General features: G+C 41.1%; 2 protein-coding genes across 3 annotated transcripts; one reads left to right on the top strand and one right to left on the bottom strand.

Moving 5' to 3' along the window:
* Positions 1-1,306: 1,306 nt before the first annotated feature.
* Positions 1,307-5,268, bottom strand: babam1 (BRISC and BRCA1 A complex member 1). The gene is made up of 9 exons (XM_040128710.1): positions 5,142-5,268; positions 4,010-4,455; positions 3,870-3,928; positions 3,661-3,781; positions 3,440-3,518; positions 3,294-3,318; positions 3,070-3,199; positions 2,773-2,859; positions 1,307-2,427 (listed from the first exon to the last, which is right to left on the bottom strand). Exons 2-9 carry the CDS (start codon positions 4,439-4,441, stop codon positions 2,227-2,229), a joined length of 1,134 nt encoding a protein of 377 aa, XP_039984644.1. The 5' UTR covers positions 4,442-4,455; positions 5,142-5,268; the 3' UTR covers positions 1,307-2,226.
* A 746-nt stretch (positions 5,269-6,014) lies between these two features.
* ushbp1 (Usher syndrome 1C binding protein 1) lies at positions 6,015-16,914 on the top strand. 2 transcript variants are annotated; one of them, XR_005707579.1, is made up of 15 exons: positions 6,015-6,201; positions 7,270-7,484; positions 7,749-7,885; positions 8,227-8,390; positions 8,713-8,901; positions 9,210-9,457; positions 10,152-10,292; positions 10,459-10,547; positions 10,680-10,815; positions 11,134-11,368; positions 12,318-12,476; positions 13,437-13,534; positions 14,351-14,473; positions 14,611-15,448; positions 15,985-16,914. XR_005707579.1 is itself a non-coding variant. In XM_040128709.1 (14 exons), exons 1-14 carry the CDS (start codon positions 6,196-6,198, stop codon positions 14,774-14,776), a joined length of 2,106 nt encoding a protein of 701 aa, XP_039984643.1. In that variant the 5' UTR covers positions 6,015-6,195; the 3' UTR covers positions 14,777-16,914. The 2 variants fall into 2 exon arrangements, 1 of the variants encoding a protein (XP_039984643.1); XM_040128709.1 differs by having other exon boundaries at positions 14,611-16,914.
* The last annotated feature ends 1,044 nt before the right edge of the window (positions 16,915-17,958 follow it).

Genomic DNA, 17,958 nt, shown 5'->3' with positions numbered 1-17,958 from the left:
GAGCTATTTTTAACTACTTTATACTGATTTATGCGAGGCTGGTCCACTGGGCAACTGTTTCAGGGCCCAAGACCCCCATCAGCCCCAAAGGTCCCAGATGCAAGATTTTTGTATTGGTTGTATGTACTTTGATTAAATTCAAATTTGTTTAAAAATGTGCACCACTAAAATACAATATCAACTTAAATGGGTTCTGTATAATTGCCTGATCTTTGTGGGCATTTCTTGTGGAGGGGCCATGTGTCAAAATCTAGTTTTCAGACTTAATTTTTAGTTTATAATGTGCTCACGTGACCATGTAGTACTCCAGCATAGGAGTGCTGCTTGGTGTCTGGATCTTGGGCATGCAGTGAATCATACCTAGTTATTTTCCTCTACTATGCCACATTTAAATATAGCTACCACAGATCGACACAGAATTCCTGACCATATTCCGCTGGTGGTGGATGACCAAAGTATACCAAGCAGTGTAAGTGGACAAAAAAAAACCAACCCACCTATCCTGTTCCAGGCCAGCACGGAAAGGAATCATGGCAGTGTAGGAGTGAAGGAGTAAAAACAATAGGGACCTGTCATTCTCCGAGGATGACGGAATAACAAATTCTCCCTGCAATGAACTGGAACCCCCCCAGTGTTGTCTGCGGTGATGACGTGAGGACCAGTCCAATGTGCTGGGGAAGGGTGTGAAAGGGTAAAGGCCCTGTGAGCCCAGGCTTTTCCTGCTCCCCATTGTCCCTCTGACAACCTGTCCTCACCGGAAAAAAAACTAATTTGTGAAGGTATGTTAGTGTGACCGAAGATGAATGATTATCAGGAGTCAGTACAGATGTCAGATCAACTTCTGAACAAAAACAGGAAACCTAATGGTTGTAGACTAAGATAAAAACACCTTTTAAGTCCAGACACCTTTGGGGTGACAGCAAAATCTATATATTGAACAATGCATAAGTGGATAAGAGATAAGGTTTTCAACAGTAGGTGCAATAAGTGCTTAATCATGCTGTGATATAGGCCTGTAGATTCAGAAATTTGAGTGACAGTGATTATGAACAATGGGATGACTTAAGCAGAAACGTTTAGCAAAATCAGTTTATACTGAATTTGATCAATATTGCCAATTTACAATATTACATATAGTACCTATATGAATATGAAACTGCTCCCTGCTTTCACAGGCCACAGTAGTGCTTTGACAAGGCCCTTAAATTCAGTGTTGGCTTTATCTCACGAGGGAATTTGCTGCCATCTCCTGACAAAACAGTAGAAAGAACAAAGACCAAATTCAACACATGGATGAACATGAAAATTATGATTAAACATGTTTTTTTTAATACCCAGAAAAAGCTTCAAAAAGCCCATCTATACAGTGTGTTTCCAGTGCAGCTAGACAGGCCATACGAGGGGTGTTTTTCATAATCAAACCATCAACGCCACAGAGATCACTGTCAAAGAAAAAAATGAAATCAAACGAGGACATATTTATATTACTGTACATTCTTTCATTTTCTGTGTAACATACAGGAGTGACAAAGGAATAAATGATTAAAAACAACTGCTTATAAAGTACAAAATACATTAAAACAGGCAACAAAAGGGAAGGAATTAAACTAAAAGGGAAGGAAATACTACAGAAGTTACAACCTCCATGATACATTCTGTCATATGACAGTTATTAAGTCCAAAAGGGCCTGCCATGGAAAACTGTCATAGCTATTGTAGTTTGTTTGATTTCCCCTTAAGACTTACAGAAAAATCAGTGTGGCCTAAGATTTGAAAGGAAAAACAAATGGTAAGGGAGTAAGTTTAACAAAGGCAGATGCTTTAACCATTGTATTTTCCTTTTCCATTCTTTTTCTTTTTTCTCTATCTTCTCTTTATACTTGTGTCCTGCTCCTGGACTCTCATATCCACTTCATCACCTCATTTCCAGGAAACCTCAAACAGTTTCTGAAAACCAGAACATTCTATTACATCCCCAGCTTAGAACAATCAATGACTCATTCATTGTCTTACGGAAACACACTGACTGTGTTAAGAGAAACCTGAAATCCCTGCTGAATTCCCTGCCTCTTCTGAACTATGCCTCGGTTTCCCAAAAACTGTTAACCTCTGTAGCAGGAAATGAGCAGTAATGAGGTGTACTTGGAAAACCATCCAGCCCCTTTTCTGGTTAACTACAGTGTGTAAATTTCACAAACGAGCAGGGCTTTGTAAGTGTGATCCATTTCAGACCGTTGCTTCAATGTCCTGGGGGTCCTCCCCCTCCAGCAAGCTGTAAGATGCATGACTCTGGAAAGGTCTCTGTAAAGGGTGAGCCAGTAGTTTGGCCATGCAGTTGTGGAGCTCGATGGCGGGTCCACTCAGGGAAACCTCAAAGCGATAGCACATGCCCTTTGAGTCCAGGTTGCAGAATGAGGTATAGTTGTCCTGGACACAGAAAATATAAATTCAGTGAGTGCCTTAGAAGCATTGTTACAATGAAGCACCAAGGGAAATATTCAGAGTATATCATGTAAAAAAAAGCTGTTATATTTAACTCCACTCTACATGTTTAGAAGGATGGGCAGAGGCACTTAAATACAGTGCAAGAATATACTTCCAGTAGTCAAGACACAAGTTAGCACTGAGACCAAACGGGCAACTGAAGATTGATAGTGTGACTTTAGTAATCTAATGAGACACCATACCTGACTAATCTTATCCAAACTACAGCATTATGTCTTGTAACTACGGTACACAACCAAAACCCACTTCTTCAGCTGCTCCACTCACCCTCCACGTCGTCTCTTCCCCCTGCTCATCCACACCATTGTGTAGATAAACCACATCAAAGAAAAAATATGGAGACTGTAGCATCTTCTGTAGCGGGACACAAGAACAAGCCAGACTTTTACTTCAACTTAAAGTTAGAGTGCTGCTCAATGCATCAAACAATATACTAAAGGAAAAAGTATCTTTCTGTAGGAAAATCAAATGCACATTGAAAAAAAAAAACAGCTGTTTAAAGTACTGATGCTGGGTATGAAGTACAGACAGAAAAAGTAGATTTCTCAGCTGTGTTGTACTTACACTAACGGCCTCCGAAGGGTTGAACTGAAGCTGCCCTGCATGTCGGCTGTAGATGAGAACAGTTCGGACCACATAAGGAGGTGGGATGGTCTGAACATTCTCCATCAACGGTAGATCAATTTTTTGGCGACTAGAAAAGACATGAGGAGAAGAGATGATCCTCAGTGAATTAACTTTTCATGCGTTTTATGAGACAAAAAAGGTTGTAGTTGGACAAATCTTACATTACATTAAGAAGATCTTCCAGGTCTACAGGGGACAGTTAAGGACAAAACTTAGAGATTTAGAATTTCTTTACTGTCCTATGTATGGCTTCACAGCATGAAATGTATTTTCATTGTTTAAGAATTTGTTTTGAATGGAAGGATACTGAAAGACTCGCACACGTTGGTCTCCAGATCATACAGACAGCTGCACAGCTCCCTGGGGTCAGACGTGAAGCCTGACAACTGACAGACATACACAAATACATAAGAGGAGGAAATAGAAGACAGTATTCTTAAAAAAAAAAAAAGGAGACATGTTGCATAGATAAATCATGTAGGCACTGCATGTAACATTTGGGGGAGATTAAAATGCTGCTGGACTCACCCAGAGGGCATCATCATTGACTACAACCAGGGCAAACTCATGCCGTTTGTCAATCTTGTGTTTAGTTCTGACGAACATCTCAATCATCTTCTGAGATATGTTCAGGGCATTTGTTTTAGACCTGAATGGAAAGACAGTTAAAACAGGGGGTTGTTTCAAACAAGAAAAACTAGCACTGTGAAATATTGATTCATTTTACTGTAGCTTACCCATTAAAAGACTCTAACTTTGACAAAGACATCTCTTCAGAAAGGTCTAAGCAGATAATCTGTTATAAGGAATACAACATCAGTTAAAGTCTTGATTTTAACGTGGTACCTCATAAATCAGAACTGTAATGCAGGCCTACCACTCTCTCTGGGCAGTTGACACGGGGGACTCTGAGCTGGTACTCTGCCGGTGGAGGGACGGAGGTTGTCAGTGTGGGCTGCTGCTGTGTGGGCTTCGGCCTCTCTTTGGCTGCAACAGCTGCCGTAGATAGAGGCGCTACGGCAGTGGCTGCAGCCGCTACGGCAGCTGCAGCAGGAACTACGGTCTGAGCTGCAGCTGTTGAGTGGGTCGTGGTGGTGGACGTTGGAGGACCGTCACTGGTCGAAGCCTCACCCTCCCCCTCCACACGACTGCCCACTGCAGGCTGAGATATATTTGGGTTACTGTTTCCTCCCAGGCTGCCCGTGCTGCTGCGTCGGTCCTCAGCACCTTCAGGGTTGGAGCGCGTCCGGGGTCGCAGCTCCACCAGACGCTCCTCACCATCTGCTGGACCGGGTTCTGGAGTCTCCATGGATACAGAGGTTACTAAGGAGGTGGAGATGATGAGTTGAGTTTGGAGGAGGGGCAAGTTAGTTTGGCCACGCAGAGAAACTATTTCACCAGGATTTCCTTAACATTTCACTCTGGCTCGCATTCACTGATTAAAACCTAAATAAAAACTCAAATTTGCCAAGTGGTCTTTCTACCTACCCCTCAAAAAATACCATTTGCCAGTACAAGACAACTGTTTTTTAATCTTAAGAAATATCTAAACAAGCTACAGCTACTTTTACATCGCAGCACACCACTTGTCCTGGCCAGGATAATAATAAGCACAAGAGAGCTTCCCCGGCCCACCCAGTCTATACTTCTACTGTCAAAAGCATGCCGGTCCACAATCCATGAAGGTAGCGCTAGGCAATAAAGGTGCAATTCTGTCCGTGTGAAAACGGAGTGCAGCGTGTAGGAATTTGAAATAACAAAATCTGTGTTATTCACACGTTATGGAATGTAGTAGTTATTGGAAAAATGCGTCCGGAAAGCCTGACAGTGAGTCCAAGTGGCTGAAAAAACATTTTGTGCCGACAAAGCTGGTGGAGCAAAGGGATGTTTGGTGACAGCGCAGCGGCGTCTTAGCTGTTAGCATTAGTTAGCGTTAATATAAATTACGTCGAAGCAGACGAGTTGTGAAGTATGAAATGCGTTTGGTTTAAATGACAAAGTGGACTTACGTGAATAACAAGTACGATACTTCTAGGATTTAATTAACGTAAAAGTCATTGAAAGTTGCAAAATACTTCAACGACGAGCTAACATCTGTTTTGAACAGACAACTTCCTCCCCGGAAGTGATCCAAAACGCAACTGCGCGTTTTAATGGCATTATGGGTAATGAAGTTTATGAGGGTAGTAAACTAAATTTTTCCTCCTCCTCCTCTCCTGCTCCATCTTTTACTATTACTGCCAATACTGTAGTAATTATATTGGTAGAAGAATTGGCAGGGAGAGTAGAATATAAAGAATAAATCCCCCCATGAATTATGCTAATTGACTGAAGTCATTTGCACCATCTTCAGCCACTTTGTCTTTTGCCATGACTGATGTGCAGAGACAGGGTCCTGGATAAATAAATTAAAAACACAGGCATACATTAAAAAGAAACTGGTTTAATAACATATGATCTTGTATAGATCATGTTTGGTTATGTCCAGTCAGCACAGTTCTGCAGAACCCGGATCTGCCGGACCCAGATTGTTTTTAAGGATGGGTAAAATAAACAGAATTGTTCCAACCCAAATCTTTATGGCAGACAGACATATGAGAAATATCATCCTCACGCACTCCAGTGTTGCTGTGAGTAAGTTGTTGTGGTCCAAATTGATTGCCACATGTTTTTAATTACCCCACATTACATACATATTTATCATTTTTGTGTGCAGAGTAGCACTGGATATCCAGGGTTCACACCACTGGTCGTAGTCTACTATTAAAAAGGCATGGAAGCCTTCTGTGGACAAAACAGGAAAGGACACAATGTGACAGGGGACGGGTGGGAATGACTTTCCAAGTGTTATCCACTTACTTCATTCATCACTGTAAACAGGCAAACATGCAGAGGGCAGACTGCCGCAGCGACTGACTGACGATTGGAAAATATAATTACGGCAGACGAACAAACTAGCAGAACAGAGGAAAACACCTCCTCATTTTGTCAAATGTGTAATTATAGGCAGTGAACAGCAAAACAGGAATTTAATCACCGCAGCAGGCATCAAGATCAAGAAGTATGGAGGTACGTTATAATGAAGTGTATCAGTGTTTGGTCTGAAAGTATGTTACTTAACATAAGAGGTGTTACATGACCTGGAGCACAACAAGTCCTGTAAAGCTGACAAACTGTGACAAAGTCTATATAAGTTTATAAAAGTCACGTTGTGAAATGCCTTATACAAATGCCACATGTTGTGCCATCATAATCTACAACAGAATGACTACTATTTACAGAATTATAGCACTTTTTATCAAAGTCATAACTTTTATGACTGGTGTGAATTAGTAGCAGGATTTTTGATGAGTGATAGTACCGACTGAGTGGTATCAGTGTGGTTGCAACATACAGTTTGCACATTCACATACTCAAGTGAATTTGAGATACTAAATTGCCAGAAATTGTAAATGTGAGTGTTTGTCTGGCAAACCACCCAAGGTGCTTTGCTTTTTTGCCCCGCGCATGCTACAATAGCCCCTCTGTAACCTTGACTAGGAATAGTTGGGTGCTAGGGCTAAGGAATTTGAAGTATGTTGCCAATTATTGTCTGCACAATATTCTGTATGTTAAAATTCACGCGATTAAAAGCTGGATGTTGCAAATTGTATCATTTTGGAATATTTATAGGCATCACATGTAGTTTACGGTGGCATAAAATAGAGACATTTTGTTCTAATTTCATGTTTCATTTTTTAGCCAACCTTCTTTGTGCAAAACAAAAGATGTTCTGCTCCACAAATATTTTCTAGGCAGGAAGTTGGATCTCAGGATATTTTGGCTTCCTCCTTTTCCGCTGCTTAGAACAATAGCCGCTAAACAGTACAGGACAAATGTCTGGTTCAAGAGCATAAAAGACTTTTAAAGTGAATACATACTGTAGGATTATGTGCCAAATTCAATTGTGAGCCAGTGTTTACTGGATGATTATTCACAGGCGGTGAGTACAATATTATTGGTAGAACTGTGCAAAAAAAAAAAAGTGAAGAAAGTTGAATATAGTAAAATTGCTAAAAACAAATTACTTGAATAAGAGCTAAAAAGTTTATAACCTTATGATCTAAATTATCCAAACACATGTTGATTTTTCTGCAGGATTCCAGTCTGGTCAGATGTGACAGCCTGGATGCTGGGTCAGGTTTTGACAGGGAGATGTTTGACCACATGGCCTTTGACCCTGAGGGCTCTGACCTTACAGTAAACCTCGAGCCTTCACCAGCAGAACTGGCTCAGTGTGAGGCCGAAGTGGGCACGCTGCTCAGCATCATCGCCGAACTGAGCAAGAAGATGGGGTCATTAAAGGCACCGAGGTAACATTGATGAAGTGTGTGGTGAGATGTGTAAATTTACGGCAGCAATGTGTCTAAAACTTTGACGCTAATAACATCCATAAAACTGGTCTGAAATCATCTATTTGAATTTACTCTGAATAAAAATGTTTGTGGGACCATGATTATTATGTATTCTTACATATTTTCCCTTCAATAAACAACATATTGTTCCTCTTAATGCTTGTCTCAACATAAACACGTTGGTATTTACCGGCGGAAATGTTTTCTTCTCTTCTTCTGCAGTGAGCCTGGGGACCTGAGACCACCAAGGCCATCGAGGCCTTTGGTCCCTGACCTTCTGTCCCACAGACTGGTCAGAAGCAGCCCAGAGAGAGACACTCCCTCTCCTTCCACATCTAAACCTCCACTGACTGACCGAGGTTGGCACCTGGACCATATATCTTTGTCTTTGTCCTGTAGACCTCATTCTTTGACCCTGTGAACCTGTACTGCATGTAGGCAATCTTACCTCCCACCAGTCAAGACAAGAAATAATGTATTGTGTCTAGTAGAACAACTGACGCATTATTTTAAATATCTGTTCTAAGTCTGTAAAATACAGCAAGTAATCTTGAGGAAAAGCCAGCACACAGTAAGGTGAGAATGGTGAAAGCAACTTTTATATTCTCATACGAAAGGAAGATGCCGTTCCTGCACGTAAAACATTAAACTGCCTCTGGCTTTGTCTAACACAATTGCACCTCTATGTTTCCTCCTCTAGTGGGCGGTGGTGTAGTCTGGACGAAACTGCAGGAGGTTTTATCATCAGTGGAGGACTCCATCAGCTGTAGAAGGACCTGGGCCGCCCCCATCACAGCTTCTGATCAGGACAAGCACAATGAGCATCTGAGAGCAGCCCAGGAGAGCTGTGTTAAAGCCACTCAGGTGTTCGTCATAAGCAAATTCATCAGGATTCAAGGATGTGTTTGAATTTTTGTTATTACCTCTGCAAATTCAACAAAAACTAACTAATGTTAATTAAAATTTACTGAAAAAATTCACAAAACCAACATGATCTACACATTCATTAATTTTAGTTATTCCTTGATAAAAAATACTATAAATTCCAAAAATGTGATAAAGAGATTAGGCATTGCTGTGTGTGTCTGAGATTTAATGGTTCAGTTTGGGAGAAAAATATGTCATTGTTCAGGCTCTCTTTAGACTCCCTTCAGTCCCTTTAGTAATTTTGGCTCACTGGTTGCAGATATTGGAGGAGATGGAAAGAGAGTTTGGGATATCGTGTCCATCGGCCTTCCCAAAGGACCAGTATCAGGGGGACATCCTGGATCTGGAGAAACATGACTCTGCTCTCAGAAGCACCTTGCACAGTCGCCAGGAGGAGCTGGAGAGAGCACAAAACACCATCAGCCAGATGGAAGAGGAAAAGAACAAGGTGGGAGTTACTCTGCCTTCAGTTTTGTTCACGACAGGGGTAAGGCAAAATATAAAATTGCCAAACAGATGAATCAACTTAAGCAGTGTAAGTAAATCTCTGGAAGAAAAAATCCCCCTGAGATGTTTTGTTGACAGCAGATTATGGAGCCAAAGACTAGATTTTATAATGTAATTCAGTACGACCAACCTTTGTTTATTAGTGGCTAGGCGGTTTGAGATGTACTGATGTTTGAAATACATAACAATGTGGTTTATTCTGGGAAATCACACAAGAATAAATGTAGTAAACCTTCTGTTGACAATCAGCTGGTGGGTCTCCATAAGGCCTGGAGGTCAGGCAGTCGCTCTCCTTCCTACCGGCCCGCCGCTGGGACTCTTAGTCCAGACTTGGCCTCTCCTCCCTTTCCTGGTTCTCCTTTACTCCACAGAAGAACAGCCAGAGGTGTAACACCTCTGTCTGCTGGTGGAGACGGCTCTCCACTGGGCTCTGTTAACTCAGGCAGTCCTTGTCCCAGCCCCATAGGCCTGGAGTCTGAGACAGAACGACTGAACAGGTGAGTCTGATGAGCAGCCCAAGATGTTTCAAAGTAACAAAAATCAGCTCCAGTATACTGTGGCTATTAAATTGATCGAATAGCTATGTTTTGGTCCAGTGACCTTTGTCAGGTATTTCAAATTGTAAAAAGTCAAAAAGTAATGACAGCATAAGGGAACAGATTTTTGTTTCTGTCTGTATATGTGTGCAAAGATCCTTTGTTTTGTATGACTGGCTCAGGATTTAAATGCCTAACAAGTAACCTGAGATACTGATGAAGTAATCCACACACATATTGTGCAAAGCATGTGAACAGGTTTTGTGAACTTTGCCGATACCTGCCAACGAGTCTTTTGGAGGGGTAGAGTAGATTTAAGGCCTGATACAAAACAGGAAGTTATTTTAGCTCAGCTAGTTAGTCCAAGTGACAATCCAAGATCCATATCATAAATTAATGGCAAAGGTAATTGTAATTTATATTTTTGTTGACATTTTGACCAGTGACCTGTTCAAATATGACAGTTATTTAACTGGAATAATTACAATGAATATCTAAATAGCCAGAAACCAGTGATTGGCTGAGGCTTAACTCAACCATTATAGAAAAAGTGTTTCTTCCTCCACAGCAGCTTTATTATTTGTGTAATCAAAATTTGTGAAACAAAGTTTTCCCCGCCAGTACTTGCCCCTCATCCTCCCTCCCATTATCCTAGGTACATCGAGCGGCTGAAAGCCAGAAATGCACGTCTGACTGCAGCCTTGGAGCGAAGGAAGGGAGAGTCGGAGCAGATCAGTATTACAGTAAACAGGCTTGAGTCTGACTGCTCTGCCCTGCAGATGGCTCTCAAATACTGGTATGCGCATAAAACACACCTGTCACATCAGTACAAAGGCCCGTCTGAACATACATATATATTCTTTGTCAATGTTACAATGCTCTTTGATGTGTGTCAAAATAATGAATGTGCACAGTTCAGGAATCTAACGTTTGTGTTTTCTCTTTGTGGTTGTGATTGACAGTGAGGAGTGTGAAGAGGCCTACAGCGAGCTACTGTCACTTTATGAGGCCAAGAAGCAGCAAAGCATTCCTCTGCAGCCAGACTCGGCAGGTGTTTGAATACCACTTTTTTAATAACGCTTACAATTCAGTGCACTCAGAGACTTGCATATACAGTAGGTATGCATGTCATTCACAAACACAAGCAAACACACAGTCGGATTCAGCTTTTTCCTCTCATCAGAGGCAGCCGGTGACAGGCAGCAGCCCGACAGTCCATCATCGCTGCTCAGGAGCAGGGGAACCGAAGAGTTGTCCACCTCCTTCTCAACAGCAGGGGTCACAGAGGAGAAGGAAACACAGAGTTTCACAGGGCAGAGGTGATGTTTTAAAGTACTGTTACACAATCAAACGACATGAGAGGAATGGTGATAGAAGGAAATATATGTCAGTGATGACTGTAGATCAGACTGAAAGACTGCAGATAGGAAGAATAAATGTGTACAAACATTGCATATATGATTCTTTCCCTCCAGTAAAAATAAACATGACATTGGCTGAATTTTTCAAAAGCTATTAGAGATGACACAGTGTAGTGGGAAAATAACTTTTTGACTTCAAATGACTTTTTGCATTCAAATGTGGACATTTCCTGGACCAAGTTTTTGTCTAGCCGTTCGCTACCTGCAACCCCACAGGTCACCTGAGCTGGTGAATCGAGAGGCTGTTCTCCGTCAGCAAATCGAGTGCCTGAAGAGGGACCGGGCAGCTATTTCCCTCCCTAAACCAAGCCAAGGAGCAGAGAGCAAACTGAGCCCTGAAACTGGTCACCCAGCCGGGTCAAGGGGGGGACACGTGACTAAAGATAATGTCAAACCTCCTGATGCCAAGAAAGAGAAGGCTTCCCTCTTCTATGAACTCATCTCTGTCAGGGTAGGAGCTGTGCGTTCATGGCCTGTGTCTAAATTTGCATGATCAAAGGTCAAGATCCTGCCATGCCCAGAAAATGATGATGAGTAAGGTGACTTTTGTCCTAATGTCATTGTCATGTTTTGCATCATCTTTACAGGCAAAATCTATGTTGCACTACACAACACTGCCCTTAGCTCACAAGCTCAAAATACAATGTTTGGAGTATACATACAGTGAAGTGTTAGAGACACTGCTGGCAGATGTCTAAGGTCAGTGAGTGCTAGTAAGGCATGAACTGAGTGATCCTTAATGATCAGTTTAATTTAATCTTAAAGGCTGGGCATTGAAAAGCATATATTTTCTGAATGAAATATCCAAAATCACACTCTATTTAATGTATAGTGCAATATGTTTACTGTAAGCAATTTTATTTGAATGTACGAATACTGAGTGAGTACATTTATGTACTATATATAGTGCCCTCAGTTCCCACAATGGAATGATGATGTACACAACTTTCTGCTAACAATCCCACAATCAATGTGATGTGTTACATTTTATAGATGCAAAAGTTATCATTGTATGACAATATACCTGTGAGTGATGACGCAGGTGTCCAAGACCCCAATTTATTGCTCACTGTGGAGTAAAATACTGAGTTCATATAAGTGAATTCACGTATGTCATTATATACTTAGGGAGACCAATACAGGATTTAAAACATTTTCTTACTTTGGTGAGTCCTGGCAGTAGTATTAAATCAAAATGATATAAAAGTAGATGCAGTAGGGGCTTTGACCTTCCTCAAAAGACTCAAAAATGGCGGTAAAACCTGCTAGTTGTGATAAAATTTCTACTTCTTGTGCATCTAACACTAGTGTGGACATTCTTCCTCTACAGCTTTACTTATACTGTTTCTGCATTGAAGCCCTTCTAGACTATGGTTTATGGTATAACTGTTTTGGTTCAGGAGGAAATGTCAGATCTGCGAGCTCTAATCCGCCTCAAAGAGAAAGAGCTGAGGTGTCTGGAGTGGAGTTTAATGGCCCAGAAGGCCCAGGAAGCAGCTGGAGTTTTTGTCCCAGAAAGTCTCAGAGAGGAGCTGGAGGATCGCAAGAGTGAACAACAGGTAGGACAGACTATTACAGCAGCAACAATGGGTTTTTTTTTTAATTTTCAAATAATACAAAGTCAAGGTGAAATGAGCAAGAGGGAGCAGGACTTTGGTCTACTGTGACAGACCCGATTCAAATCTGGGTGTCCCACATGGGAAATCATACATCTACCAAAGCAGAATCCCGCCAGGCCAAGAAGGATATTTTGGTTCCACAAGGTCTTCTACTGGGCTGTCCTGTCGCCGCAGCACAGATTTCTACTGCACCACGCACCACTGTCATCGTCAAATGACGGAGAACTGAACAGCTACTTTAGGTTGCCACAGCTTGCTGTCTAGTTGGCTAGGTATAATTAGGCTATCTGGAAGTTGCACATCCTTTTGGATAAAAAATGCCTCAAGGACTAAAAATTCCCCCTAAAATTGGCTTCTATTCTTTATGAATATTTCTTTTTTAATGGCTTAAGAGAAAATAGATTTTTATCTGGATGCACATGGTCAGACCTCAAGTCCTGCACACTTCCTGAATTCTTCGTCACCCTGTTTACTATTTTAGCCAAAATCAGCCCACCCAGCTTAATAAATGTTCTGTACTGTTCCTCCCCAACATTTCTATCTATGGTTCCCAATCCAAGGGTCGGGTCTTAACAAAGGTATTGCAAGATAAATCTGAGGGGACAGGAAAAACATATTTCTACCAAACAAAAGTTGATTTTTTCTTACTTTAATCTTTGCTTTCATGTGTTAAATATTTATTTCTTCAGGCCTCTAAAATGATTCAAAATAAACAAATCTATGAGGGGGAAAAATCAGTCTTTGGTTGAACTGCTTACAACTCATAGACATTTGCAACCTCTGTCAAAAGGTTGTGCGTAGACACTGCCTCCCTTAAGACGATCACAAGCTGAAAAGGTTCGAAACCAAAAGGCTTTTTTTTAGCTTTAACGATAGTCCTAAATGAATGTTATGTTTCAGAGGTTGTGTGAGGCCACAGCTAAACTGGGTAGTGATGGGGACATTGCTGGACATCGAACCAGGCCCATTCTGAAAGAGCTACAGGCCGTCCTGCAAAGGTGAGGTATTCTGTATGTCCCAAATCCATGCTGCATACTAATTTTAAGCAGGTTTTTGATATGTTGCTTGTTCACATTGGAAAAGGGACAAAATGAGGTATACTCATGTATACTCAAGTAGACAGTATGGATACTAAACACAGTCATGTGTGTATACCATTTTGTCTAAAATGGTTAAGTAATAGCATAGTGTAGTTGAAACATGAAACTGACACTGCAAAGATTAAAGGCTGATTCTGTTTGGCCCAAGCACAAAAACAATAATGGCGTCATGCTATAAAATGTTTTCATTAAAATCATCTATCAAAGGGAAAATACAGAATCCATTAACACATTAGTGTTTGACAGTTACAAAGAGTAGAACTCAAAACAAGGTGACAGAGTACTTGTGAACACCCCCACATTAATATAATGTCACCTGATTAAGATTTGAAAAAGGTAGGCAATGAATGTAGTCAGTGTAAAATGAATCCTCTAAGCATCTGTTGCCTGGTTTCAGTAGACTCTGCTGGTTTTGATCTGTTGCTTAGGAACAGTAACAGCAGAAATGCAGACTTTGGACATAAAGACCTTCTGGTTCTTTCTTTCCATCAGGTGCTTCAGAGAGCATCCTTTTTCTCTCTAAATAAAGCGCTGTTTTTAGCACTCTTCATCTCATTTGTCTAAGGTCAATGACATACCATCCAGACATTTATGATTCTTTACATAGATTTTATATGATTTCTGTGAGGAAATATCTTGAATGCCTCAAGCAATCTTAATATTTTGACAGCATTTTCTCCCTTCTGCTGCATCTGACCTTTTGTTTGTTTTCAGGGAACAAGCCCTGAAGAAGAGATTAGCTTTAGTCCATGACTCATTGAATACAGCTCTCTCAGACAGCGCCTCGCACAGGAGGGACAATGGAGACCAGATTGCACGGCTCACACAAGCTCACAGGTAAATATCCCTAGAAAAGAATTTGATATACTGCATTTTACTGTCCTTGTTCATCAGCATCTTTCTGCATCCAAACAGAAGCTAAAAAGCAAATGTGCACATACTAAATTGGGTCTCGCACGTGCCTTTTGTTTCAGTAAAGCTTTGAGCTCGTACCGGCAGATTCGCAGGAAGTACCGGGAGCAGGTATGGAGACTGGAGCAGAAAGTGGCCGCCATGACGGAGAGTCACCACAACCAGAGCGTAGCACCAAAAACTCCAGGGGAGGCCCTGGAGTGGAGGAGGGAAGAGACTGTTCTCTGATCCATTGAATCTTCAGTCAGAGAATTAGCCGTTCTAATAGCCAAATGTTATCAGCATCAACTACGGTGTACATTTCTGCTGAATTCAAGTTGCCTATATGTATCACTTGAAAAAAATATATACCGTTTTTAACATCCTTACATCCTCATCACTGCAGAATTCCCTCTATTAATAGGATAGTTGTAATTTTACTCAGTTTTCTCTCCTCATAAAGAAATATCTGTCTACCAACCTATCTATCCATCTATCTGGCAACCCAGCGATGACATATGCAGCAGTCAGTTCAGGCGTTCTTTTGCTCTTGAGAAATAAATATAGAGCATGTAGGGCAGTAGAACATGGAAAACGCTATGAATTCCCCCTGTTCAACCCCCTTGTGAGAGTTGCCAATAAACTGAACATGATTCCAGAGCCTCACTTGTCTATCAGGACCCACACATCACAAGACGCATTCCTGATTTCAGGGAAATACTTGTAATGCAGTCACGAATGTGTATGTCTATCTCAAGGACTGAACCCACTGAGGACCTCGGGACTGACCTCGACAGCGCACATGTCCTTTTTCCCGTACAAGCCGACTCAATAAAGCCTCCCCTGGCCGGCCATGTTGTCGTGACAATGCTCCGAGAAGGGGGATGGGGGCCGGGACAATGGCTGATGTGCACACAAAATGTACGGCCAGCCCATTTGTGTTCTTTGCAATTTCGTAGTCCTCTACATCTCACTCTCTCTGCCTTTCACTCTTTACATTTCTCTTAAAGGATCAGTTCACGCGATTGATTAAAAAACAATTCTCACTTATCTCTAGTTTTATCGGATAGTTTCGTGTACTTTTTAAGCTCTCGGCCTTGTCACAGGTTGCATATCTTTGAGTCTCATGCGTTACAAATCAGTTTAATTTTAAGAAGTACGAAGAGGGAAAACTATACACTATAAGAAGCGAAGATTAGAGAAAAGTGACAAAATAAAACAATTTGTGCGGTAGAATATGTTTATTTTCTATCTTGTTTTTCTAATCATCATTAGGGTTTTTTTTCGTAATCTGGGTGAACCAACCATTTAGGAACCCAGCTCATCTCTGACCTTCTCCTCATACCCATCTTTTGCTCTTTTCATCTCACTCATAACTCAATTTCTCTGCCTTTACCCTCTCCCTCCATCTTCTCTCCTCCCTCATCTCTCAATCATCTCCCCTCTCCCCCCTCCAGCCAACCCTGTGCCCTGACCTACCCGAGCCAGTCAGCTGCAGCTGTGACTGGCGGTCAGGAGGTTAAGGCAAAGGTTGAGTGTCACACCCACAGGGTCACAGCGATGCCTGGCTGTTGTGTTAGCCTGTGAATGGAGGGTTCAGAGTGCCAGACGAGGTGGCGAGCCCCTGACGCCCTGAGTCTTGCCTGAGTTTGCCCTTTCCCGAGCAGAGGTCATCGCAGAGGGCCTGTCCCCTGAACTACCCCCATACCTCCAGGTCACCATTGCTATTGTTGTAATCACTGCCATTAGAGCAGATGATACTATTATCGTTCCATTTTGTGTTTCCTCTCTCTAAGGTCTATGCTGAGCTTCTGAGTTCATCAAAGGTTTTTTCAGATGATGTGATTCTTGTAACCTCAGGGTGACTCTTGCATCAAAGGGCACAACATGTCTCATAGAAAGAAAAAGGTATTTCAATCATGACTAGCTCAGTATATGTGCATCTATACAGTGGCGGGAGAAGCATTCAGATCTTTTATTTAAGTAAAAGTACAAATACAGCAATGTAAAAATGCTCTATTACAAGTCTTTCATTGAAAATCTTACTTAAGTAAATGTAATTATATTATCAACGAAAAATAAATTGTTCCAAAATGGCCCCTGTAACTGATATTGTATTAAATATTACAGTATTAGATAGTCAGACTGATGCATTCATGTGAAAGTAGAATTTACCGTATTTAGTTAAGGTGGAGCAAACTGCTTTATATACAGTTAAGTGGTTTAATAAATATTAGAAATATAAATATTAGAAATATTATATTATTTATTTGATTTGATTACTGCTGATAAATGAGATGAGAAGAGTGATATTTGTGCACCTTGATTGGAGTCCACCTGTGGTAAATTCAATTGATTGGACAGGATTTGGAAAGGCACACACCTGTCTATATAAGGTCTCACAGCATGACAATGCATATCAGAGAAAAAAAACCAAGCCATGAGGTTGAAGGAACTGCCTGCAGACCTCAGAGATGGGATTGTGTCGAGGCACGGATCTGGGGAAGACAACAAAAAAGTTTCTGCTGCATTGAAAGTTCCCAAGAACATAGTGGCCTTCAAACTTCTTCCGTTGAAGAGGTTTGGAGGCCAGATCTAGGAAGAGTCCAACCAGGACTCTTCCAGAAGGACAGCCATCGCTGCAAAGACAATGCATCATATGTTTTGTTTGTAAAATTGTAATTTGCAAAGTAACTAGTAACAATAGCTAATATACTATATATAAATGTAGTGGAGTAAAAAGTACGGTAGTATAAATAATAGTACAATTCTGATATGTATGTAACTACTCAAGTACAAGTACCTCAAAATTGCAAGTCAATACAGCCTTTGAGTAAATGTACTTATTCCGCCACTTGAACGCACTGAAGTGCTGGGGTTTTTTAAACGGCTCTAAAATAAATATTCTTCAAACATACTTTAAAATTTCTAAGTTGAATAAATATAACCTTGATTTAACCTTGATCCCACGTGAAAGTGTAAAAGGTCTAATCTAATCTTGTTCATGATAAAGTTGTTGCAGATATGTCTGATGCAATATGCATTGAAATACAGTTTTGTAAATGTGCAGTAATGACTGAGTAAGATTTTAAAAAAAGTTAAACAAAGAACATGGGAACTAAATGATTGTGGTATTTAAATGGTCATTTTTTTGGGAAGTTAAAAAAAGGCTGTAACGATCTCATCCGTTAACTTTTCAGCTCCACGTTTCCGGACACTTTTTCTACCCCTACATGTAACATCCAGTGCTTGAGCCTGTAGATAGGGGAGTTTTTCAGTGCCTGGGAAAAATTACCCAAAGCATTATTAGACAACGACAGAGGCTGTCAATCAATGTGGGGGTGGAAGCAATCACGCACACAAGCACAAGCAGAGGGGTTGGTGACCCGGGGGTTTAGGTCAAGTCATTTACTCACTGCATCCGTTACTCA

The sequence above is a fragment of the Xiphias gladius genome, chromosome 6 (assembly GCF_016859285.1).
Source record: "Xiphias gladius isolate SHS-SW01 ecotype Sanya breed wild chromosome 6, ASM1685928v1, whole genome shotgun sequence".
NCBI classification, from domain to species: Eukaryota; Metazoa; Chordata; class Actinopteri; order Istiophoriformes; family Xiphiidae; genus Xiphias; species Xiphias gladius.
This window is presented reverse-complemented; position numbering and strand designations above follow the sequence as displayed.

What these genes read in the sequence shown, in the direction of transcription:
- babam1 (XM_040128710.1), bottom strand. Translation starts at nt 4,441, where the DNA reads ATGGAGACTCCAGAACCCGGTCCAGCAGATGGTGAGGAGCGTCTGGTG. An exon ending in AAGTTAGAGTCTTTTAATGG is followed by an intron (nt 3,782 to 3,869) that starts GTAAGCTACAGT and finishes CTTTCCATTCAG; the next exon opens with GTCTAAAACAAATGCCCTGA. An exon ending in ACCCTTCGGAGGCCGTTAGT is followed by an intron (nt 2,860 to 3,069) that starts GTAAGTACAACA and finishes GTCCCGCTACAG; the next exon opens with AAGATGCTACAGTCTCCATA.
- ushbp1 (XM_040128709.1), top strand. An exon ending in TGGAAGAGGAAAAGAACAAG is followed by an intron (nt 8,902 to 9,209) that starts GTGGGAGTTACT and finishes GTTGACAATCAG; the next exon opens with CTGGTGGGTCTCCATAAGGC. An exon ending in ATGAACTCATCTCTGTCAGG is followed by an intron (nt 11,369 to 12,317) that starts GTAGGAGCTGTG and finishes GTTTTGGTTCAG; the next exon opens with GAGGAAATGTCAGATCTGCG.